Source organism: Zootoca vivipara, chromosome 7 (genome assembly GCF_965207765.1).
Source record: "Zootoca vivipara chromosome 7, rZooViv2.hap1.1, whole genome shotgun sequence".
Lineage (NCBI taxonomy): Eukaryota > Metazoa > Chordata > Lepidosauria > Squamata > Lacertidae > Zootoca > Zootoca vivipara.
In genome coordinates, this window is record NC_142590.1 from 18,862,453 (window position 1) to 18,887,911 (window position 25,459).

The 25,459-nt window shown below is 41.8% G+C and overlaps 1 protein-coding gene across 2 annotated transcripts in view; it reads left to right on the plus strand.

The window, feature by feature from the left end:
• Window positions 1-25,459, plus strand: part of COL11A1 (collagen type XI alpha 1 chain) — a 248,703-nt gene that overhangs the window by 218,266 nt on the left and 4,978 nt on the right. For both annotated transcript variants that reach the window (XM_035122972.3, XM_035122973.3), the window contains 11 exons: window positions 10,204-10,257; window positions 11,286-11,393; window positions 11,484-11,537; window positions 13,356-13,409; window positions 13,590-13,697; window positions 14,721-14,774; window positions 14,866-14,901; window positions 15,005-15,058; window positions 16,861-17,110; window positions 20,094-20,206; window positions 22,998-23,066. In XM_035122972.3, coding sequence (XP_034978863.3) covers window positions 10,204-10,257; window positions 11,286-11,393; window positions 11,484-11,537; window positions 13,356-13,409; window positions 13,590-13,697; window positions 14,721-14,774; window positions 14,866-14,901; window positions 15,005-15,058; window positions 16,861-17,110; window positions 20,094-20,206; window positions 22,998-23,066 — 954 coding nt within the window. The remainder of the gene's footprint in view (window positions 1-10,203; window positions 10,258-11,285; window positions 11,394-11,483; window positions 11,538-13,355; window positions 13,410-13,589; window positions 13,698-14,720; window positions 14,775-14,865; window positions 14,902-15,004; window positions 15,059-16,860; window positions 17,111-20,093; window positions 20,207-22,997; window positions 23,067-25,459) is intronic.

The window sequence follows — 25,459 nt, forward strand, 5'->3', positions numbered from 1 at the left end:
GGTAAAATACAAATTCATTGAAATTAAATGGGTAAACTGGTTGAAAGGCAGGTTAATGAACTAAAAATTATTTGATTCGGTGATAGCCCAAAGAAAAATGCATTTTTTCAGAAGAGTTTTTCATGGAAAAACAAGAATGGCCAAGAAATTTTTTTTCCTGTTTTGCTTGTATATCCATATGCCTGCATACATGCCTGCCAATAATATTTTTAAAAATACTTCCTTTTCTTTTTAAAAAAAAGTAAGTTGATTGTCTGTGGCAATAATTCCATTTGGCCTTGCTCAGAAAATAACCACATATCACTATTTATATTCTGTTGCTTAGAAAACACTATAGTCCTAAATTCATTGAGTGAAGCTTGCTCCCAAGTAATACGTTTTAAGATCATGATGTAAGATAGAATAATGTTCAGTCCCAAATAAAAAACAATGTCTTCAGAAAAAATAGCAATGTTTTAGTAACCTTCAAAAAGTTGATAGGTCTGTAATTATCCCACTATCATTAGTCTTTCTTCACTTTGCAGATACACAATAATCTATGCAGATGTATGATCATCTAAACCCTCTTTCTCAACTAATTAGTGGAATTTTTAACAGTTTTTTAAACATACAGCAGCATTAAATGTAAGCCATAATCTATTTAACAAAATGAGATAAACTGTTCTATATAATAGGCTTGAGTGAGCTGACATGCTTAATTAGTTTTATCTATTTTACACAATAATCTATTTGTTCCACCAACTTACTGCACATTTATAATGCTGAAAACGATTACTGTGGCATTAGTAATCTTTCCCACTAGAAGTGGGATATGACTCGGTCGAAGATTTAACAATGAATAAGTTTATTAGAGCTGAGGGAAAAGGCTTTTTGCCATTGTAACTTTGTTTCATCCAAGCACAACACGCTTGAAGGAAGCGTGCAATACCTCACAGAGGCTTTTAAAAAGGGGGACAGCTCTAATCCTTGGGAGCAAAGAAGCTTTTCATAGACATGGGCTCCCCAAGCCTGGGAAAGCTCACTTACTCCTGGTCATTTTGTCCCATCAGCTGAAGTACAAGATGGGGGCCACCCATCCTAGTACAAATGCTATTTAGAATGGCCGTTTAATCTTGCTTAGGGATGAGGGAGAAATTTAAGTTCCCATTAAATATGAACCTACAAAATTCACACTTTCCCAAACAAACTCTTTGGGAACTGAAAGAGTGTTGGTCCTCCCCGCACTCCTAACATGCTAAAATCATAGGAAGCAGCCTCATACCATTTGTCCGTCTATTGTTTATCCACCGAGCTCAGTTTTGTATATACAGTTGTACCTTGGATCCTGAACGCCTTGCAAGTTGAACGTTTTGGCTCCCGGATGCCGCAAACCCGGAAGTGAGTGTTTCGGTTTGTGAATGTTCTTTGGAACCCGGACGTCCGACGGGGCTTCCGCGGCTTCCGATTGAGTGCAGGAAGTTCCTGCAGCCAATTGGAAGCCGTGCCTTGGTGGTTGAATGTTTTTGGAAGTCAAACAGACTTTGGGAACGGATTCCATTTGACAACCAAGGTACGACTATACTCTGACCAGCAGCAGCTCTCCAGATTCTAAGACCAAGGTCATCACTATCATCTACTATCAGTTCCATTTTTAAAACCAGAGATGGATCCTGGATTTTCTCCATGCAAAACATCTGTCCTATCACTCAGCTATGATCTCTAGCAATATCCCTGGGAAACTTAGGAGCATAGAAAGCTGCCTCATACTGAATCAGGCCACTGGATGATCTAGCTCAGTATCTACACAGACTGGTAGCTGTCCAGAGTTCCAGACACAGGAGTCTCTGTGTCCTAACTGGAGATGCACAGGGATTGAACGTGGGACCTTCTGCATGCAGAGCAGATGCTCTGCCATTGAGTTACAGCTGTTCCCATGGCTAAGGCTGCAACCCCAATTCTATTTACCTGGTAGTAAGCCCCATGGAATTCAATAGCATTTATGTCTCAGTAGACACAGGTGTGTGTTGTGAACCTCTCCTGTTGACACTGGTAGCGTTAAAAAAATGTTTGACTTCTGGTGGGGATCATTTCTCAAAAGAGCAAAACATGCTTCTCCTAGACGCTGCAGTGACAATTCTGTGGCACAAGCTACATTTCACAAGCGACAATGCTGGTTTTTTTTTTTATGGTGCTGTGACTCCAGAACCCTTCTGGAAAGCAATGCCACTATGAATTTATATTTCCACCTACTCAGTAACAGGGAGATTGAGTGCAGATTCATTGCTTTGAAGCAGAAGCCCCCTGGCCTCCACAATCATGTTGACTAACATATCCATTGCCCTTTCTCCTTTCACGTTTGCACTCCCATCTCTGGTGTGTGTTCTCACCTTATTTCACCCCTCACATTTTCCCAAGCAGAAGCCCTCCTCCTTTCCCTTTTCTTCTTCTCCTCACACTCTTGAGTGTCTTCCCAAATCAGTTTCTTCTTCCACCACAACAACAGTCAATTGGTCATTCCAGGAAGCCTTTAAATCAACGGTGCTGCATTTGGCAATTAAATTCTGTCTCCTCAAAACTTCAAGAATTTGTTAGTGTTTCTATCCAACTAGCCAAAAATGCTGGGGGTGATGAAATAGTATCTTTCCCCATGAAATTCTCTCTGTGAAACAGTTAGCTTAAAGCTTTCGGCACCATCCCCGGCCTGACCTGTTGTATGCATCAATTCAAGCTCAAGAATGTTGTTGTTTTAGCCAAAATGCTAATCATCTGTGCTTTGCACTACAATGTGAAATACCAGCTCTTGTCATAAGAGGATTCCTTTCCACAATCTATCTGCCAGGCAAAAATTGATCTGCTAAAATTACTTCATGGTGACTTCACCATCTAAAAAAGTAGCATGTGAATCAGCTGTCATCTATCATGAGGTTGTTGGGGGGTTTGTTTGTTTTTTAATGAAGGAGAGCCTCTCATTCTTTTACCATGATTCTAATTTTACTTTGACACTATAAGGATTCAAAGTTTGAAGAAGAGTTGGGGGTACAGAAGCCCTGCCCCAGTGTTGGCTCCTCTAAGGTTCCTCTCAGACCTTCTCATAGACTTCCAGCTGAAGGTACTTAGAAGCTGTCATGTGATCAGGAATATCGAGTCCCATGAAGGCCTACCTATCAGTGCTGATGCCCTGCCCTGCTACAAGCCACCATTTTGAATTTCCCCCAGCACCACAAGGGTCTAGCTCTGGGATGTTGTGGGAATTTTTTAAAAAAAACAGTGGCTAGGTGGGAGCCAAGGGAGAGCATTTTGCCAGGGGTCCACTTAAACGTGGAGCTGGCCATGGATACTTGGTGGAAACATTGTTATTAAGGTTGCCAGACTCAATAGAGGACAGGACTTCTGTGCCTTTAATTGCCTTGCTCTCTTTTGAGTCTGGAAACCTTAAAGAGAAACTAGCAGACCCTTTGTTTAATTTACAAGCAACGGGTCTGCTGGTTTCTCTTTAAGGTTTCCAGACTCAAAAGAGAGCAGGGCAATTAAAGGCACAGAAGTCCTGTTCTCTATTGAGTCTGGCAACCCTAAAGGGACTCCTGACCATTAGGCCCAGTCGTGACTGACTCTGGGGTTGCATGCTCATCTCGCATTATTGGCCGAGGGAGCCAGCGTATAGCTTCCAGGTCATGTGGCCAGCATGACAAAGCCGCTTCTGGCGAACCAGAGCAGCACACGGAAACGCCGTTTACCTTCCCGCTGTAGCGGTACCTGTTTATCTACTTGCACTTTGACGTGCTTTCGAACTGCTAGGTGGGCAGGACCTGGGACTGAGCAATGGGAGCTCACCCCGTCGCAGGGATTCGAACTGCTGACCTTCTGATCAGCAAGCCCTAGGCTCTAAAATGTTTGACCAGGTAACTGCGAGGCTTCTTTAAATGTCATGTAAAACAGTATTTTTGAAAAGGGGACAGGAGCTGAAATCTAACAATGATTTATGCTGGCTTTGTTTTCCCATTATGGGCAAAGCATTTTGCTTTCTCTGCTGGATGCCCCGTGAGCTTGTAAATGAGGGTGGAATTCCTTTCTTCCCCTCTGAGCATATCTACACAGAAAGGCTAGTAACATAGCAAACAGGTGGGGTTGCTTTTTTCATCCTAACAAATGGCCACGTCATGTTTATGTGCCTGATAAATAATGAATGGCACTTTGCTTAAAAGACAAACAAGCATATTTTCAATCAGCTGACTGATGACTCCAAATAGCATTTCGAACATGTTTTTCAAGGGAAGCCTTCAGGTTGAGGAATGAGATGAAGATAAACTGCTTCCCAGTGTTCACCGGCAATCAGGCGGAATGAGAAAAGTTGCCTCTTTGCCCACTTTGTCGACTCATGGAATTATTTGCATTTGATAAATGCGCTCCCTTCAGAGTGTAAGATAAAATCATAAATAGGCAATGAAACAGTGGCTCGGCTCAGCAAGAGAGATCCAGATGTGTAAGCAGCCCCTGGCAATGGGGAAACTGCAGTTCACATCTGGATTCATACGGCAACATCCCAGGGAGTCTCCAGATGCATCTTTGGAGACGAAAGGCAATGCATATTGGAGGACGTCGGCTGTTGAGCCAGACTAGTTGCCTGTGACTTTCTATTCATGCATTTATTTCATCCCATTTTTATTCCACTGCACTTCCAAGGAATTAATGTTTCTCCACCTCCCTTTTTCTCTCTGTCTCTGAAAGAGAGAGAGAGGAGAAAGAAGCCCAGGGTGACCCAGTGAGCTTCAACTGCAGCTAAATCAGAGCCTGTGGGTGGAGGACATACATTAATTCTGTGTACTTCTTGTTGCTCAGATCTTTTATGCCAGTTTTTTTGTGTTTTCTTTAAGCCTGCAATACTACAAAACCCAAGCCGAGGAAAGTAAGATAAATAACAATTAGCCATCTTTTCTTTGTAGAAGCACCATCTGTGCAATGCCGGCAATCATGGGGTGCTAACGAGAGCCGTTCATTTACCCACTTTGCATTCAATGCAGAATTGGCACTGTTTGATAACGAATGCACCCCTTTTGTTTAGCAATCACGATTCATTGTACTTATAATTTAGCGATCACAGTGTTCTTAAGCTCTGCTAATTAATGTTGCAGCTGCATTCTGAGATTATGCAAGAAACATATTTATGGTTATTATGAAGTTCTTTCACAGCTTCTCCCACCAGAAGAGAATTGGTTTTAACCATTTTACAAGCTCGCTTGGAGTGGGTCCTGTGTAGCAATAGAACTCATTAATTGCCTTCTGACAAAGGGAACTTTTGTGTGTTACACTCTAACAAATCTGGGTTTGCTCCCAAAGGACCACAAAGACGGAGGGCGCCTCTTGCCAGCCATCTGACAAGTGTGCATGTATGTGCATGATGCTCACACTGTACACTCCCATTTTCCATAGTCACACTTTACATGGTTAAGTTTACACTTTTTAAAAAATAGATGCCTAAGTAACTAAATATGTGGCAAAGCCTAAAGAGAAAATGTTCTCTCCCTTGCAGGGGTGCCAACTTGAATAGAATATTATGGGGGCCCCTCAAATATTTTATTGTGGGGGTCGAAGCCCCCACAGCCCCTGGGAGCTGACTCCTATATCCCCTTATTATTGCCCCCAACGTATCCCTATATGGGTAAATCCAATTTGGGGAGATTTACGTTGTTGCTGTTGATAAGCAGATGCAATTGGAATGGGCAGTGCATTAAAGGAATATTTTTACTAAGCTCTTATTAAATCCTACTGACCACCCATTGTGAGCCTGGAGTTGCGGGGAGCCAAGGCTTCTCCATTGACTACAATGTTGGGTGGTGGTGGTTCTGTTTCTGTATAGAGCTGTTCTCAGTACATGCTGCAGACAGAGAAACACACACTCAGGAAATCTGGATTATTGGTATCTCATTTTGTTATGTCATTTTATATATATATATTTTTTCTGTAAGTAAGTTTGAACACACCCTGATAGAATGTTATGTGACCTATCCCTTTAAGAATTGAGTACCACACAGTATAAAAGCCAGTGGTTAGGAACACCTTCCAGCAGTCCTTGTAATAGCTTCGTAACAATGAGACCAGGGAGCTCACATAGCCCTTTGCTGAATCTTTTTTACAAGCTATGGTAGCTTGGCTCTGAATCTTTTTATAGGTTTCTAACCTTTTGGTTGAAGCAAAATTAGACTTTCCATTCTGGGTAATTTAAGCCTTACTACCTGGGAGTGTTTGGGTTTTTCTTAAGTTCACAAACTCTCCCCTCATTTTGAATTGTTGAGAAGTGGCCTTGAGTGACCATTTACGAATGCAATAAATTTCCTTTTCCTTCTGAGGAAACTGATAGATCTTCTATAGTGAAACAAGATTTTTAGCCGGCATCTCGTTAAGGTTTCTTTGAGAGTTTTCTTCGAGTTATTTATGTTCATTTGAGTATTTAATCACGCTAGTAGTTTAGTCACACTATATATTATTAAATTATTTCAATTACACTTTAAGTTGATTTATCTCGCTTCAGGGATCTTTCACGGTTTAGATTCGTAACCGCTCATTATATTCCCGTGATTGTCTTTTTTGCTATCACGGATGTAAACCAAGGAGCTTTAGCCAACTTCAGCTTTCTAATGAAGGTACAGTGGTACCTCGGTTTATGAACACAATTGGTTCCGGAAGTCTGTTCATAAACTGAAGCGTTCATAAACTGAAGTGAACTTTCCCATTGAAAGTAATGGAAAGTGGATTAATCTGTTCCAGACAGTCCACGGAGTACTTAAACTGAAGCGGCCATAAACTGAAGTGAACTTTCCCATTGAAAGTAATGGAAAGTGAATTAATCCGTTCCAGATGGGTCCGCGGCATTCGTAAACCGAAAATTCGTAAACCGAGGTGTTCATAAACCGAGGTTCCACTGTACAAGCAACATGGGGAACCAGAGCCTTTCCCATGCATGTCTTAGTCATGGTTCCCAAATTATATGACTAATGTCTGACACAGGTCTCTAGGATCGTGTAGGTTCTTTCCATCCTGGCATCTGCTGTGGTGGGGCTTACACAGAAAGTTTCCCCATGATCTAAGCAATTTTTGCAATGCAGATCACCAGACTTTTCTGATGTAGTGTGAGGCCTGACTATGGACGGTGCAAAGCAATCTGAGAATCTGACAAGAGAATAAGGGTCAAAGTAAGTTGCTCGGTCCCAGCTCCTGCCCACCTAGCAGTTCGAAAGCACATCAAAGTGCAAGTAGATAAATAGGGACCGCTCCGGCGGGAAGGTAAACGGCGTTTCCGTGTGCTGCTCTGGTTCGCCAGAAGCAGCTTTGTCATGCTGGCCACATGACCCGGAAGCTGTCTGCAGACAAACGCCGGCTCCCTCGGCCTATTGAGCGAGATGAGCACCGCAACCCCAGAGTCAGACACGACTGGACCTGATGGTCAGGGGCCCCTTTACCTTTTTAAGGACCTGTTGCCCTGCTGTAATGTGTGGAGCATGTGTTGTAGTGGGAGAAATTCTGAATTTCAGAAGGGGAACACATTTAGATCAATTCAGCATAGAAAGAATGATAATAAGGGCACCCGGTTCATACAAATCAGCTGCAGATTTGTGGACACATTAAATGCATTAAATGCATAAGCTGAAACCATTAAAATGTTGCACATGAACAGTTTCCATGTGGCTGCATTTAAAGGGATTCACGACACCAATGCTTGCTTGTGTGAACCAGGCTTTAGATACAGCATGGCAGACAAGAATTCATTTAATTTTAAGAAGGGGCTATTGCTGATGTCATATCACATGCCCTATGGCCTTCTTCACCAATACCTCAATGTAACCTTTCAGGAGCATCAAAAGACGAAAGGCCCTGATGCAACCACTGTTCATTAAGAGTGATCATATTGATAAGATGTTGGACTCGTCAGCTTTACTACAGTGTATGCATCATGGAAGGAATGAAACAAGCCCACTCTTGGAACTCTTTTAAGAACTGCAGTGCCACTAGCTCTATCCAGATGCATGCATGCATCCAATGGAGATGACTTTAGAGATTGCAAAATCTCATTGAACTCAGCACAGGCATCGGCGCTGACGTCAGTGCCGGATTTACATATAAGCTAAACAAGCTATAGCTTAGGGCCACACTCTCTTGGCCCCTCCCCCAGAAAATTAAAGGGGGAAAAACTGGATATACATTTCCAAAATGTAAGATAAGAAACAAATAAAATAAAACCTACATACAGTTAGAGCTTAATAATTATTTCACTGTTAATATACTTCTTCTTAATTGTATTTCACTATTAATATACTTCTTAATTGTATTTCAGTTCAACAATTACTTTGATGAAATACATATTTTTTATGCGTAAATGGCTTTAGATACCTATTAGGTCCATAAATTACCATATAGCCTACAACACAAAAAAGCAACAATTTGTTGTTGACAAAGGACAGCTGGACATATAAAGGGCCCCGTTACCTTCAGTAGCTCAGGGCCTCATCAAACCTAAATCTGGCCCTGGCTGACATTGTCATGATAAGAATAGGCATTTTTTTGTCATACATTCTAAAAGTCATACTCTTAAAAGTAGTCCCTTATTTTAAATGTCTTTGCTCATTTGCTGCGATGGCACTCCCGTGTATTTTACATGTGAAGATGGATGAATGGCTGTTTTCTCCTTCCTTCTGAAAGAGCCGCTTTTCATTTCATTTGTGCTGCGGAGATCATCTTACTTCCTTTACATATTTTAAATTCATTCTGTGTGGAGCAAGCTGTTCTCTGCAATAAAATAAAATAAATGCATGCTGCAACGTTATCAATCGATTCATCTTTAAGACACCCCAGCACTGTTTCGTGGTTTTTGCTGACAAAGACTGGTAGTGTTGATTTCTGGAATTTAACTATGTGAGATAGTACAACAAAGGTTTTGGTGATATCCTCAGTGGGACCTGCTGCCCTCTAGTCCCTCCCCAAACTTGGCATTGACAGAAGCATATCCTCCTCCTCCTTATGCAGCCACCTTTCCATTCAGGCACCCAAAGTTGTCATTGCTGCTCAGAGGGACATAGTAGACAAGTGAGCAGGCAATATTTCTGCTTCTCACTTTCTTTCCCACTTACAGTCAAGCAAGCATGGAGAGGATTGGCAGCAGGTCCAGGGGTTGGCAGTGGGCTGCCCTAATGTGCTCAGGGTTGGCTGCTGTCCTGAAGAGAAACAGACTTGTATCTAATCAGATAATGCCTCCTTGGGAGATTTGTGTGTAAAGCACAAGATGCAAATTTCCGAGGCTGAAAAACGTGGACCAGGAATTATCACACAGCCTTAGTCAGGCTCCATTCAATACCACTGTAGAATTGCTCAGAAGGAAGAATAGAATTTGGAATGAAGAACTGTCTTCAGTTCTTTCTGAAAGATCTCCATTGCCTACCTATATGTTTCTGGGTGGGATTTAAAGTGCAGGTATCAACCTTTAATTAGCCTTAAATAACTCGGGACCCAGTTATCTGAAGCAAAGCATCTTCCAGTGTTAGCCTCTCCCAGGGTTAGCCTCCCTGGGCTCATAGTTCTGGAAGGGTGCTGTCCATGGGGTCACGATGACATGAGGCATTGTCTTCTGCATGGTGGCACCCTGATTACAGAATGCCGTCCTTCTGGGAGCATGAATGGCACTGATATGGCTAGCATTTCAGCACCAAATAAAAACTTAACTGTTTGCCTAACCCTTTGTAGGATTTTAATTTGCCACTGCAATGGGAGCCATAGTAGGCTATCTGGGATTTTTAATTACTGATTTTGTTTTATCTGCTCCTCCATCTCTGTTTGTTGATTGTGGTTGCTTTAAACTGAAGTGTAAGCTTGAGATCTTATTTATTTTTTTACTACTGCTACAACTACTTATTTTATCCTGTACCTTTCTTGTAAGGCACTTTGGGTGTGTGTTTTTATAGGAAAGTGGATTGGTTAAAAATGTACAAAGAGATGTATTTCTAATTTTATTGAGCCTTTGAATTTCCAGCAGCATTTATACTACGGATTTTTAGCAAAGCAACCAGCTCCGTTTTGCAGTTGATTCATTTCCTTACTTTTATCATTCACTAGTGTTTTACCAAATCTAAACAAATCTTCTGCTCATGCTTTTCTTCAGTTTGATGTATGTTTTATAACTCATTCTGTTTGTGAGCCGGCAGATATCCTACACACATAACTTTTATCCTGTTGTGACAGGGACCTCCAGGAGCAGCCGGTGCTGAAGGAAGGCAGGGTGAAAAAGGAGCAAAGGTAAAATTGATGCGTTTTATGCTACAAAAATAGTGTGTTGTTTCCCTCCCCCTCCAAAATGCATGCTGTGGTTGGTGTCACCCGCAGAGAAATTGCCTTTTCTTTTCATGCTCCTGGCTTCTGCCCCTTAACATCCTAAGTCAAGTGTAAATGATATTTGCTTACTTTCTTTTCTAACCCTGCACGGGGCCAATGCACATGAAAAGATGAGCTGGTAATTAAAAAGCCAGAGGCTTATTGCAGTATCAGTTTGCCCCTTATTCGTGGCCACATGATAAGAAGCCCACACACATTGTATCCATGTGTTTGCAATCGAATTTGCAATCTGCAAGTACCGAATGAAAAACAGGGTTCTGGTGACAAAATAAAGATCGACACCTGGCTGGCGGTGTTCACGGTTAGCCCACATCTTGGGCTTAGGCATGCTAGAAGAAAATAGGAAGAGCAGGACTGTGTGGACCGACACACAGCATTTCTGCGCCTCCACAACACAGAGAAGAAAGCTCTTTCCTACAGCAGTTCCGCAAAAGAAGTAAAACAAAAGATCATTGTAACTGGCAGGAAATCCTCCATATTCACATCCATCTTGTTTTGATGTAAAAATGCATGCACATTGAGGAATGGGGAGGAGAGGCCATAGAAGAATGTCCAGTGTCCTTCCTTTTGTTTCAGAAGTGCACCCTACTTTAAGACGCATGGCTCTAGATGCATTTGAAGCACAGCCAGTCATGGACACATTGAAAGTGCACAGGAGATCCATGTTTTAAAATACCTGTTTTGTCCAGTCACAGGTCTTCTGAACTTTAAGGAGAGCTTATACAATAGGGCTTCCTCCCAGTTACATTTGGGACAAGCAAATTTGGACAGAAAATTTGAAAGAAACTTTGCCAATACATTGTACCCTGATCCTCTGAAAGCATAAGAACACAGGCTGACCGGTCCCTTTACTCTCTTCTCACACTCTGTTTTTTCATCTTTAAAGGCAATGGCCAGTCAACCCATTGACATAACTTTATCTGTTTTTGTAGGGGGAACCTGGTTCAGAAGGTGCTCCAGGAAAAACGGGCCCAGTTGGACCTCAAGGCCCTTCAGGGAAACCTGGTCCAGAAGGTCTTCGGGGTATTCCTGGCCCCGTGGTGAGTGCATTGACCGCCACATGTTAGCATCTCTCGCATCGTCTTCCATGATATGCTCTTACTAGAAATCCTAATTTGTCTTTCCTATAGGGAGAACAAGGTCTACCTGGAGCACCGGGTCAAAATGGTCCACCAGGTCCCATGGTGAGCACCTTTCCTTGTGGGGCTTTTGATTACACAAAGTGTCCTTAGGGATGCTAACTATTACAGACCAAGTTGGGCATTTCTGCTGGATTTTGTAGCTGGAAACGGGTTGGAGGGGGGGGGAGAGAGAAGTATGAAGGATTTCTTACACATTCTGAAAAATTTTAACTTTGGTTCCTCTTAAAGTTCAGATTGAACTTTGCCGTAGATGCTGACTCCATGCTATTTCCAATGGGCTGCATCTGTGAGGAGAATACCAAACCTAAGATAAAGTAGGGGGACAGAACATGCTGCAGGTGAAAATTGTGTTCTGCATCTCAGAAGCCTTTAAAAAAGAAAATGTTCCATCGCTATTTCACTTTCTGTCCATGAATTATGTATTTGCCTGGGCTTTCTGCATCTAATGATATCCTAAAGAAGAAATGGAAAAGATACACACTGAATAATGTTTTTTTGCACGCGAAGAGTTAGGGCTCTTTTCAATCTGCACTTGGTTGAAGGGGTCACTTACCATTCCTAACAATACAATGATTTCACAGATGTCTTCTGCCAGCAGGCAACCAGCAGTCAGAACGCACTGAGAGCCCAACCCTATGTATGTTTACTTTGAAGTAAGTCCCACTGAATTCAGTGGGATTACTTCCAGGTAAGCTTGTATAGGATTGCAGCCCAAGTCACTTCAGATCCCTATCCCCAGCCCCCCAGATCTCCACAAGCAGGTGCTCAAAGAGTCCTTGAGTAAATCTTACATTCTTATAAGTGTATCTAAAGTTGCAGCTTAGTAGACCTGACTTTGGCTTTTCCCAATGTTATTCCATGCAAATAATATCAATAGCATTCCTTCTACAGATTGAGGAAAAAATTAAGATGCATTTATTTATTAAGTTTTCGGGGGAAACCAGCAAGGCAAACAGTAGCGAAACAATGAACAATAACTGTGTGGGACACATTAGTGCAATGGGAATAAAATTAACAAAAGGTTCAATACATTGTTGCAGACATCATAATAAAATAGATTCTTTGAAGGGACATTTTAGAAGAGTCACATATTGATAAGGTAACCTCACCACAAAGAGACATGTTTTTTTTTTTTTTGTTTCTGACTATCGGTCGAATAAAGTATATTGAATTGAATTGAAGCAATGGTGATCACCTGTTGGAGGAGCCCCTGCGAGAGTGTTTGCAACTAAATTCCATTTCCCCGACAGGCAATCAGTATTCCCAGTGATGATAACATGGATCTTGTAGGGTGGCCATATTTCTAAAATTCAGGACACAAAAGTTGTTGAGCTTTTTTGGGGAAATCAATCAAGAGATCCTGGACATTTTGTTGATTTTCCATAATTCCCTCCCGGATGCTATTTCCGCTGCTTAAATCCTGCCACTGTCCCTAATGCTGAGTGCTGCTCTCACGGTTCAGGAGCACTGAATATGCACCCCATTCACTTGCGTGGTGGGTGGGTAAAACTGCCCAAAAGCAAAACTAAGAAAACAGGAACATCGAAAACTTGTTCAAATGGTTCGTGCATCAGTGAGTCTTTTCAGAACCAGACTGGGGCCTTTGAATGTCATTTAAGGTGGGTTCAAAATGGCATACACCATTAGTGCAATGAACTACTCCGATCGGCGCTCATTGTAAGGTCACTTTGCTAAAGGTCGCCTTTTGCTCTGCGGTGCGTGCTCCAACATTGCCCATTGAATGCTACAAGATGCGATTATGCCTGCACAGTAGGGCCTTTTTGTGGTTCAGGTAAATATCACAAAATTACAAAATAAAGGTATGTCTCCATTTAACGTGGTTGTCCTTGATATCCGTAGGGTCCACCTGGCTTGCCTGGCTTGAAAGGAGATCCAGGTTCCAAGGGTGAAAAGGTGTGTGAAAATTTGTCTTTCATATGTAACCCAAACAAAAAGTACTTAATGCATCCATTAACTCTCATAATGTAGTGATTTATTTGTTTTAAATTTGATGTAGCCCATTCATTTTTTAAAAGTTGTGTTTTTTTAATAAAAAAATAATTAACTGCAATCTTTAATTTGGATATTTTCCAGGGGCATCCTGGTTTGATTGGTCTGATCGGACCTCCGGGAGAACAGGGAGAAAAGGGTGACAGGGGTCTGCCGGGCCCCCAGGGATCCACTGGAGCAAAAGGAGATGGAGTTAGTAAAACACACACATACCCTTTCTTATTGGTTTCATTCCTGTTAACCGACCAGCCTCTCTAGCATATTCTTGCATAGTTCTGGGTACATAGAACAAATCTGTTCAGCACTGGGGCGGGGGGTGGATTAGATTTATGAGGGCAGATGAATAGCAGAACCACAATCTGCTCTGAAAATTGAAACTCTTTAAATAAGGAAAGCCGGGAAATGTGAGCTCCTATATTTTACTACTGAGCTATTCTCCTTTTAAAGATGACAATTAAATACTCTGGGGCAGCTCAGCTCTGTTTCATTTCAGCAGGGCTTGCATGGGAGAATTTCCGTTTTGGGTTGTGTCTACTTTTTTGTGTAGTTACCAACAAAACAAAAAAACCACTTTGGAAAACATAGTTCAAAAATAATTGTAGAAGACCACACCAACACACAGAAAAAGAAAGGTGTGAGCTCAAAACACAGAAGACTAATATACAAGATGTTTGCAAATGTACCTTCTGTTAAATTAAAGCCTTAATAGTAATAGTGATCTCATATCATCACAGTAGATTTAGGGGCATCCCCCCATCCCCATAAGCCACTAATTGGGAGCCTGTGTTAATTATTTATGTCTGATTAAATTCTATTGGCTTATTCATCAGCGTGACATACCAATTTTTCCTAACCCTGTGCCTGTTTTGAAGATTTCTCTTTATTTTCCCACTCATTTGCCACAATGTTGTTAACGGCACCCAACAAATTCCTGCTTGTCGTGCAACCCTTCAAATTGTTTAAGAGATTTGTGGGTTAAATGAAATCTCAGTTCTTACGATCCTTTTGATACTTGCAAAAAACAACAACAACCCTGCTTTTAAACACTTCTGATCCATATTATGCAAAACAAAACAAACAAACAAACAACCCTGCATTCTTGGCTTGATATAACTTCAGCAGTTTCACTTGTAATTTTCAGTACCAATAGAGTCAGGTTCTCAGCTTTAAGAGGGTATCTAGAATAACTTGACTTTGTGCATCTTCTTTTTCAAGGGAATTCCTGGTTCTGCTGGCCCACTTGGTCCTCCTGGTCCACCTGGCTTACCTGTAAGTACCCAGCATATCTCCTGCCATGCCCATCAGTTTTGACATTTGCACCTGGGCTAATGATGCCTACCTTTTTCCTTTTATCTTTTAGGGACCCCAAGGACCCAAAGGCTCTAAAGGTTCAACGGTAAGACCTCAAATTCATCTTTCTTTTTCCATTGCTGACTGTTCTTTGTTCCAGTCGGTTACAAAATGACAACTAATATGGTGTCCCTTGTACTCCTTCACAGGGTCCTGGTGGTCAGAAGGGTGATGGCGGTTTACCTGGGCCCCCTGGGCCCCCTGTAAGTAAAATGGATACTTACCTAATGAATTTTGCAAGTGTTATGCTAGTTATTGGGTGCAAACCATATCCTTTTGACGAGAATTCACTCTCTGTGCATCGATAGCTCCTTCCGCTTTCTACAACTAGCAAAACAGTAAAATTGTGGGGGGAAACTTATGGAAAAAATAGTGAAATGGTGCAAATTTCCCTGATTGGTACAGGCCAGCAAAATTTATTATTTTTAGGGTTGCCTGGGTGGAAAACTTCACTTGCTTAATCAAGGACCACTAGATACACATCAAATAGCAGGGATTGGCGAGAGTTTCATGCAAAGCTTGCAGTCTCGTAAGATTTCTCCCTCTCCCTCTTTGCAATTATTGACATTTTAAACCCACCATTTAAATTGGCTTTTATAAGTTGCACTAATAGGTAATCTGTCAATGTCCACATTTCTGTGTGTGAATATTTGATCAGGCCTACTTGAAGCACATACTTCATAGTCAAATGCTGCAGCAGTAATATCAGGCTAAGTTATCAAATTGGTGTGAAATAAAGGACGCACTGGTTTTCTGATAGGCAGCGTTGACTCCTGGCCTGATTTTTAAGTGCAACTTGTTTGTAAATACAAAACAGCAATTACCCTCATCAGCTCTTTGTCTGTGGGCCTAATGTGTGGCATGGACCCAATGCAACTCAGCTGTCAGTTATAATAATTTTAATAATCATAAGTATTAGCTATGGAAGCCAAACAGTGGCTCAGTAAAACTCCTGTCTGTCCGTCTGTCTGTCTCTGCAAATACAAGGGAGTTGCCAGGCCATAATATGTTGATAAAACAACCCCTGTGTTGCAAATTAAAGTCAAAGTGCTGAGAAAAGGAGGCAACACGTCAACCAGTTCTTGGGCAAAAAATAACTGTTTTAATCTGTAGTTAACCATAAATCAGACAGTGATCCAGGGTAATCATCTGTTTCAGTTAATGCTTCTTCAGTTTTATAACTAAAATAAATCAAATAAATATAAGTCAATGATCATGTCATACATACCGGTACTATAAATCATACATTATAATCAGGTCAATAGCCGGCATGGACACGAATCTATACTGTCCATATTATTTTTCCAATGCAAAAATACAGGAAGATACAGCAATAAGACAATAAAACAAACATACAACATACCTAGTACTTGCGTGTACTCTGCGGAACAGGGGTCATACTCAAGAACTGGTCGACGTGTTGCCTCCTTTTCTCAGCATTCAGGCCATAATATGTAGCTGTTGGGCTTTCCTTCTCCTCTTCTTCTTCTTCTTCCTCCTCTATTTATTTTTTACCCCACCTTTTCCCCTGATAGGCCTGAAGGCAGCTCAGTGGGCCACAGGTATAAATGAGTCAGCCATTGTAGCTCGGAAATAAGCCAAAGCGTTTTAATTTTTTTTGTAGCATGAAAAATACTAAACCACCAGAAAGTAGCTTGGTCCTGTTCTGAGTGAGTCCACATTCAAAGCAGCACCCTCCAGCTGTGCAAAGCTGTTGACCAACAGAGAAAGTGGAGGTTATGAGGCCTCCCCTCCCCCTTCCCTTGGCTGTCACAGGCTTAACATGGCCAGGAATGAGACAAATGTGCTTCTTTTGCCACCTGAATATGGAAGTTTGAAGGATCCTCTGTCACCTTGATGGCACAGTCTTGCTTTTAAGAGGATTTTGTTTTCACGCCCTGAATCCAAGTGAATAGCTTAATATCCTCTAGGCTTTTTTACCCAAACTTGTGTGACTTTCTAAAAAAAAGTGGCAGAGAAAGGTCATTGCTTTTGCTTTCCCCAGGGCCCTCCAGGTGAGGTGATTCAACCTTTGCCGATCCAGTCACCCAAAAAGACCAGAAGATCTTCAGATCCCATGATGTCCGATGCAGCCGACAGCATCCTGGATTACACCGACGGCATGGAGGAAATCTTTGGCTCACTTAACTCTCTGAAGCAGGACATTGAGCACATGAAATACCCAATGGGGACTCAGAACAACCCCGCCCGAACATGCAAGGATCTCCAGCTCTGTCACCCAGACTTCCCAGATGGTATGTTAATGTTACATGACAAAAGGCAAATGCGCTGAAGTTGTGATTTGCTAAACTATAATGTCAGGTCATTTATTCTAGTTATATGGCTAATAAAGCCTCTAAAAAGAACGAAATACAATGCCTATTAAATCCATTCATGCAGGGGGTTTTTTGTTTTGTTTTTTAAAAAGCCCTTAGTACTTTAGCACCACCTGAAGAAACTTTGTTTCGGGGGGGGGAGGCTGTTAGCTTGTCTATGGGTGGGCGAGGGAGGATGGCATCTCCCCTTATGAAATATTTGCTGAAGAAGTAAAAATAATTCACATTTGCAGTGCAGGAAAAGTGCTATGTGGTACTGTGAATATCAATTCATTTTAAATAGCATGATCAAAGACAGACACTCCAAGTGTTCAGGGATTATAACTGTACACAATGGTGATAAAGGAGGAGAATGCAAAACTTGGCAGCATGGCTGAAGAGCAATTTCAAAAGAGGAAAGGGGATCGTGTACTTGCCGGTGATTGTTGCCATAGGTTGTCCAGACCTTATCATGGGGCATCTGCAGAGAGGTCTTCCGAGAGCAGCCAAAGGTGGTATTGATGGTGGGAGATTGGTGGTAGTGGTGATGATGATGATGATGAGAGAATTACAACATGAATAATAATTATCAGCTTTGTTCCTGCTTCAGCTGAGGCAATGGTTTTGTTGGGCCCAAGAGAAGGGCATTAACAAACTAAATGGGGTGCACAACCCCCTAAACTCAGCCTTGTATTTCCCTGGAACCACTAAAATGGCTGAGTGGGAAGAATGGATAAGTAAGATTACGGACGATGCACAATTGGCAAAGTTAGCAGCCGAAATAAGAAAACTGAATGAGGATAGTTTTGTGGGAGAATGGAAGCCTTTTGGGGGGAGGGCACTTAAAGAAATATTATAGAATGACGATCCCGTAAGCAGGATTTGAACTACAGTATGAGCAACGGAAGGAATTAAGAGATTATTGAATTGTTGTTATGGTCCAAGAGATAGAAGATAGGGTGTGGCAAAGGGAAATGGAAAACACCATCGAAAATGGGGTGGGAAGTCAACCAAAGAAAAGAAAAAAATTCTTATGTGTTGGAGTGTATATGTGAAAATGTAATAAAATATAACAGGGGGGAAAATGGCTGAGTGGGCCAGGATCGACATGCAGGGGTCAGGCAGTGACCATAAGAAGACGTGGCATATGTCCCAAAGCAGCTTACAGGGGAAAAAAACCGAAAGCATACTCAATTTAAAATGCAGAGAAGAACCGTAGAGCAACATTCATGATGCGTAGGTTTCCTGAAATAATGCCGTTTTAAACTGAGGTCTGAAACTTAGCAGAGACGGTGTTTGCCTGATTTCTAGTGGGAAGGATGGCATAGATTGGGTCTCCCACACTGAAGGTATTTTATGTCTCCTTGTTGACATGAATCCTACTTCTGGTCTATGAGGGACCAACTCATGGTTCTCCCCCAGATCATCTTTGTGATTGACATAGGACAGTCAGGCAAGGCAGTCTTTAAGGTATCCTAAGCCCAAGTTGTTCAAGGCTTTGTGCACAGGAACCTTGAACCTGGTCCAAGAAGCAGTTTGGAAGCCAGTGCAGGTCTCTAACAGCAGTAAAATGTGCTGGCAGTGGTCTGTTCCTATTATCAGTCCAGCCTCAGATTTCTGCACCAGCTATAGCTGAAGCTTCCAGACCTAACGGCAGCCCCACATTAAACAGCAAATATATATTCGCATTTAAATAGCATTTATACCACTAATATTTACTACGTTCAGCTGCAGTAGGTTGTAGAGCAATAGAAAACCGGCTGTGTTGTTCAAGAGGAATCTGATTTATAATTCTCCATCTTAGCTGGAATTTTCTTTAACCCTCTGGCAAGGCTTAAATGAAGAGACTAGCAATCACACAGTCTTTCTGCTTTCATATTCCTTTTACCATGTGAGGTTTCCCCCCTTTTATCAAGTATATTTTAGTTACTGTATAGAACATATTAGATTCATTGCAAAGCAAAAATAGATGTGGTCTTGAGAAGGAATTAAGCAGGTCTTTTGAGAAGCTGCATGACGTGAACAGAGCCGGCAGTTCATAATAATTACCACACAAAAATTCAAGCAGTTTATAACAGATCTATTTTACTGCTCATTGACCCATTCTTAGGTTTTGATATCCTCAAAGGCAATATTGTTTTTATTGTGTCAAAGCTGCACTCGTACCTGAAGGGTAATATTTCCTTCAGACTCAGCTTTTCCCCTCTTCCACTTTACTCTTTGTATCTTTCTGTTGGAACTGCACCACTTCTTGTTAAGGATATCATATGGTTGCTTATTTACCCGTGTCAAAAATCCCTTGTCCGTAGAAAGCCAGCACATCAGGGAACATCTAACCTCCTTCCTGACATGCAGATTTTCTACATGCAGGGAGCATTCAAATACTGTACATGGGAACCATTCAACAATGTGATTCCTCCCTTACATTCTAAAGTAGTACAGTCCTAGGAGACCAACCTTATTTATAAAGGTGTAAAGCAATTCTTGCTCATTACAGTGGTGCTGGTTTATGTGTGTGTCCCTCCCCCTCCCCCTCTCAAGCTGTATGCCTGATAGAGGTTAGATTCTGGACCTGTTGTTCAACCTACTTAGCCGGTTTCTCACTCCACGGGTGCTGTGCCCCTGAGGGAAAAGTCTTCGTTGACCAGTGTATTTGTCTGCTGTGGTTCTAACTCCCATGCAGTGTCGCTGTAAAGTTCTTCAAAAATTGTCGCCTATGTTTTCTGAAGCACAAGATAAAATTGCAAGCCTAGATTGCGAGAACAGAAAATAATAGGGAGGGCATTTTATTCTGTGCAAAGGTACAAAATGTCTAATCTCATTATTGCATATTTTTTTACAACCTCATTTAGATGGCAGTAAAGGCTGAGCATCAGCCTAATGACTTATTGGAAGTAATTCCCCTTTCTTCTTTATTTCACAGGAGAGTATTGGATTGATCCTAACCAGGGTTGTTCCGGGGACTCTTTCAAAGTGTACTGTAATTTCACAGCAGGAGGAGAAACTTGTATATATCCAGATAAGAAGTCGGAAGGAGTAAGTACCCATCTCTCTTGCATTTGTTGTTGACGGTTCCTACTGTGTAGCTTCAAGATTGTGACTAAAACAGGGGGGGGGGATATCCTGTCACATTTTTGTTCATGTGCCTTTCCATGCAAGAGAATTCCTCCATTACATTTACATAAATTTGAACAAAGCAGTGAAGTGATAATACAGTGTTAGCAGAGATCGGAGGCCCTTCCCAGTCCCTCATGCAGTGCAGATGTAAACTGACGGCACCTGCTTGCCAGCAACATTTCTTCTCCTTTTCACAACACAGCTGTGTGGCCATTTCTAATGAGGGCATGAAGCGCAGGCTCCATCCTGGAAAATAAAGTCATGTTTCTCTTTCAGTTCTTATTTTCCTTAACCCTTTCTATGGAACCATTTCGGGGTGTGCATGCGATGTGAGCGGCTTCTTTGCTCCTCCTCGCAGACAGCGGGCGACAACTCCTCTTGCTTGATCTCCTTGTCTGACTACAGTTCACATGGGGCGTCTCCACAATCAAGCCCGAATCCTGCTGAAGGGATTCACGCACAGAAACAGATCTCTGCATTGCTTTGCTAAGGGTGGAAAGCTAAATTTATTTCTGGTCCAATGTGTTCACTCACTCTGGTTCTGCTCTGTTCTGTTCCTACACTACAGTGGTACCTCGGTTTATGAACACAATTGGTTCCGGAAGTCTGTTCATAAACTGAAGCGTTCATAAACTGAAGTGAACTTTCCCATTGAAAGTAATGGAAAGTGGATTAATCTGTTCCAGACGGTCCGCGGAGTACTTAAACTGAAGCGTTCATAAACTGAAGTGAACTTTCCCATTGAAAGTAATGGAAAGTGGATTAATCCGTTCCAGACGGGTCCGTGGAGTACTCAACCTGAAGCGTACTTAACCCAAAGCAAGAGTGTAATTGGTTCCCGAAGTCTGTTCATAAACTGAAGTGTTCATAAACTGAAGCGAACTTTCCCATTGAAAGTAATGGAAAGTGAATTAATCCGTTCCAGATGGGTTCACGGAGTTCGTAAACTGAAAATTCGTAAACCGAGGTGTTCATAAACCGAGGTTCCACTGTATTCCATAATCACCTTTTATTTGATTTTTTTAAATTTGCATGAAAATTCGCATTTTATTCTGTATTTAAATACAGAATTTTAAGTTTATCTCATAATGCACATTTTTATATATTATTATTTATTTTGACAAAGTAATAACCATAAAAAAGAAAAGAAAAAAGTGGACATTGAATCATACATTATTCATTATTCAAATTGTACATAAACAGAGAGGGAAAAAAGAAAAGAAAAGTAATAACCATAAAAAATGTGCACCACACCAACGAGAACATTCCATTGTAACTATCCAACCTCCCCAAATTTGAACACCTCTTGCAAATGGCTTGACTCCTTTCCATTTTAACAGTACAAATTCTATTAATGATAAATTAACATGTGTCATTAAGGTAAGATGGGGAATATGCAGGAGAAACGATTTTGAGGAGTTACATATTTCTAAAGTTATCTTTTCTCCAAACATGATGTTCTTCTTGGATTGAGAGCCATGAACACCAATTAAATGTGCGTCCAAAGGACTGTTGGGCAGGATAGACAACTTTGGTCATATCCAACAGGGCTGTTCTTCTCCTACTATAAAATATCAAGTATTGAAATCAGATTCTGTGGCTTCTCAAAAGAAGAAATCAAACATTGTCCAAAGCACACCCTGCCCTGCGAGCACAGGCTATTGGAAGTCTAGTTCTTCATTGGCAAAGCAACCAGTTGCATCAACTCCTAAGGCACAAGGGATGTACGCTCCACTCCTGCTAATTAGCAAGCTAGACTTCTATTTCTTCAGACTTGTGCTCCAACTGGGACAGCTGGAGCAACAGCATGACCACACCCCTTCCAGCTCACTGAAACCCCCTCATCTGCCACAGTTTGTGCAAGCAACCGTCCGTTTCTGCTGTGTGGCAGCTCCAGCAGCTCTTGTGCTTTAAGCCCATCCTCTGAGACGGGGGAGAGGAGGATGGAGGAGAGTCTAATGACCCAACTCTCTTGGGGACTGTGCCTTCCATCTCTGTGCCTTCCTGTGCAGCTCTTCCCCCATCTCTGACTGCCTAGATTCTTCCTCTTAGTCCACCTGTAGCCCCACGGGTGGCACAGAACCCCACAAATTGCCAGCCCCTTTCCCTGGATCATCTTCCTGCTCCTCTGCCCACCCCCTAGGACTCCTGCCTGTCCCTGATAAATATTCAGAGGATATGGGCAGTACAGTTCACAGAGGAGAAGTTGAAGGAGGAAATTCCATTTAAACTCCAAAGGGAAGCTCTAAGCACCTTCCATGAGGACCCAGGACATCTTCCCTACCAGGCACTGATCAGTCTGAGACTGTACAGCTGGAAATCTATGTTAGCTTTTAATGGTCCATCCCTCTACCTTGCAGGAAGACATAACTGTTTCAATTAGGATCACAAGACCATATAACATTTGAAGGGAGCCAAAGACCATCTGGGCAGACCCTCTGCCAAGAGACAAAGTACTTGCTACCGGTTTCCCACAGATCTGTCTGAACAATCCAATTAATGTATTTGGTTATTTAATATGTAATCTGAGAATTGGATATAAATTCTATCTGCAGAACTGCAAATATGATTAGAACTAGGCATAGAGCCCAGGCTTCTTCTTTTTAAAAAATGGAGATTAATTTAGCAGTGTTTATGTATAACTCTGTTAATTCCCACTCATTTATTGCCGACATAATTAACACTTGCCGTATCTGATCTTCTCTTGCAGGTAAGGATTTCATCCTGGCCCAAGGAGAATCCAGGAACCTGGTTTAGTGAATTTAAGAGAGGCAAGCTGGTAAGTCATAATTTCTTTACTCCGGAATTAATAGGCAACTGAGTCCATACATACTCAAGTGCCCAGGTCCAGCAAAATCAATCAGTGGGTGAAAAACATGTAGGTGTACTTTTTCTGGGTCTGGCACAAAAGGCAATTGGTCATTTGCAACCCACCCAAGAACGAGACACACACAAAATGAATTGAACTCAGGAGACACACAAACCCCAAACATCTCTCTGTGGAGGTGGGGCTCTGAAAGCACAGCACAAAATTAATCTCAGTGTGCAAAAAAAAAAAAAAGGTCCCTGCATGTAGGTTTACTTTTCTGGGAATTACACAAGATACAACACGCCAGCAACGTATCTGACATTTTGACTGCATCCCTTTTGATCCCCACCATGGGCAATCTGTGTGCAAGTTTGTTCTGAGCGACTTTCGTCATCACATTCAGTCATTTGCCCGTAGTTTCCTTTCAGGGGTCAGGACCAAAGTGTATGCAAGGAGCTCTCTGCTGCCTGCAAGGCCTCTTCTTTCCCTTGCTCGTTTTAGGACTGTAGTTGCAGCAGCTGGTTTATATTATAGTCCACTCCATCTCCAGGACTTGGGGCACATGACAGGTCATCAGGCTCAAGCCTTGCTGAAGAAACAAATTCCGCAGTTGAGGGAGAGCTCCTGGGAGAATCTCTCTGTGCATCCTTGACATATCAGATGGCAACATCCAGAGCATGTCCAACCTAGAGGGCAATGAAAAAGAGCGGTGGGGGAGATTTCTTGATAAGTTGGGCTGAGAAGCAGCTTATCCAAAAATGCTGGCTTCCTGTCAGTGTTGTTGTGACAACTTACTGGAAGGGAGAGGAGTGAGGCAATGTGCAGTGCAAGCATAGCAGTGGGAGCACTGGATTGGAAGTGCAGGCATGCTCACGCCACACTAACTTCCCTGCCATGTTGGCCCTCTTCCTTCCGCTACGCAGCAGCAACACTGCTGCAGAGACTCTAGCATTGGAGTGTCGCCCTACTTCTGCTTCAGTTTGCACTAAAGACACCCCTATACATTTTTGCATGCACTGGCTCATATATTCAGCGTGCCCCTTGAGTTTGTTTCCAGGAGAATGTGCTCACAAAGCTTGCAGACTCTGGTATCAAGTGGAGGAACCCTTTTTAGTGTGAGTCAGCACCTCTTTGTGTTATCTGTGGACGCCTCCGTCTGCAAACCAGGTGGCGACGGCATGCATGCCCAAAGCTGACTGAAAAAGGTTCCAGCTGGACCAGTGCCGGATTTACATATAAGCTAATCAAGCTATAGCTTCGGGCCCCACTCTCCTGGGGGCCCAAACAAAAGTTAAAGGGGAAAAAACTGGATGTATATTTCCAAAATATAATATAAAAACAAATAACATAAAACCTACATACAGCAACAGTGTTTTGTGTTGTGTAGGCTCCTATAGTGTAAGTAATGGGCCCTGCCTGCTAACCTGCTCCCTAAAATATCACTGGTTTGCTCATTTCTATATATAGGGTGTCTACATTCTGCATGTGCAAATGGATTTAGATACCTATTAGGTCTATAAATTACCATATAGCATATATTCAACACAAAAAAACCAGAGACAATTTGTTGTTGACAAAGGACAGCTGGACATATAAAGGACCCCATTACCTTCAGTGGCTTAGGGCCTCATCGAACCTAAAACCGACCCTGAGCTGGACCTGTTCTTTAATATTATGTCATGTAGTAGTAGGTTGAATTCTTGATAATGTTTTATTGTTATGTCTCATGTCCTAAACAATTAATAGAAAAATGGACATATTTTATTAATTTCAGTAGCTACAAAGATGCACTCATAGTTAGTTTCCAACACATGGTACAAATCCTGAATTTAACAATCAACTCTGAATGCAAATCTCAATTGCTTAAATGGAATGAGGAAGCATATTTTAAAATGAAGGCAAATGGTTCTTTGTTTGGGAGGGGGAGAGAGACCAAAATATTTTATATTGCATAAAACAATTTTCATCTTATTCCCAACAGAAAGCAACTGTTTTGTTTTCATGAGTCCCCCCCCCCACTTATTCTCTCAGCGCAAGAAGCAATATTATTAAATTTCAAATAGGTATTCTGGTGAGGACTTTATTTTCACCATGTCCTTGCTGGAGAATGTATTGCTGACTATCAAAACACATTCCCACTATGAAAGTTATTCAAAACGAAGCACAGGTAAAAGAAATGCAGTACTAGTAAAATCTTTTTCTTCTTCTTCAGATGCTAAGTTCGGCTAAAGTGATGCACAAAAAACCTGTAACCGATCTGAAGTGCTAATGAATTTTTTTTGGGAGAACAAAACTATTTTATGATAAGCAGGAGTTTTGTGTTTGTGTGACACATACAGAACAGTATGTTGCTGAAGCTGAAA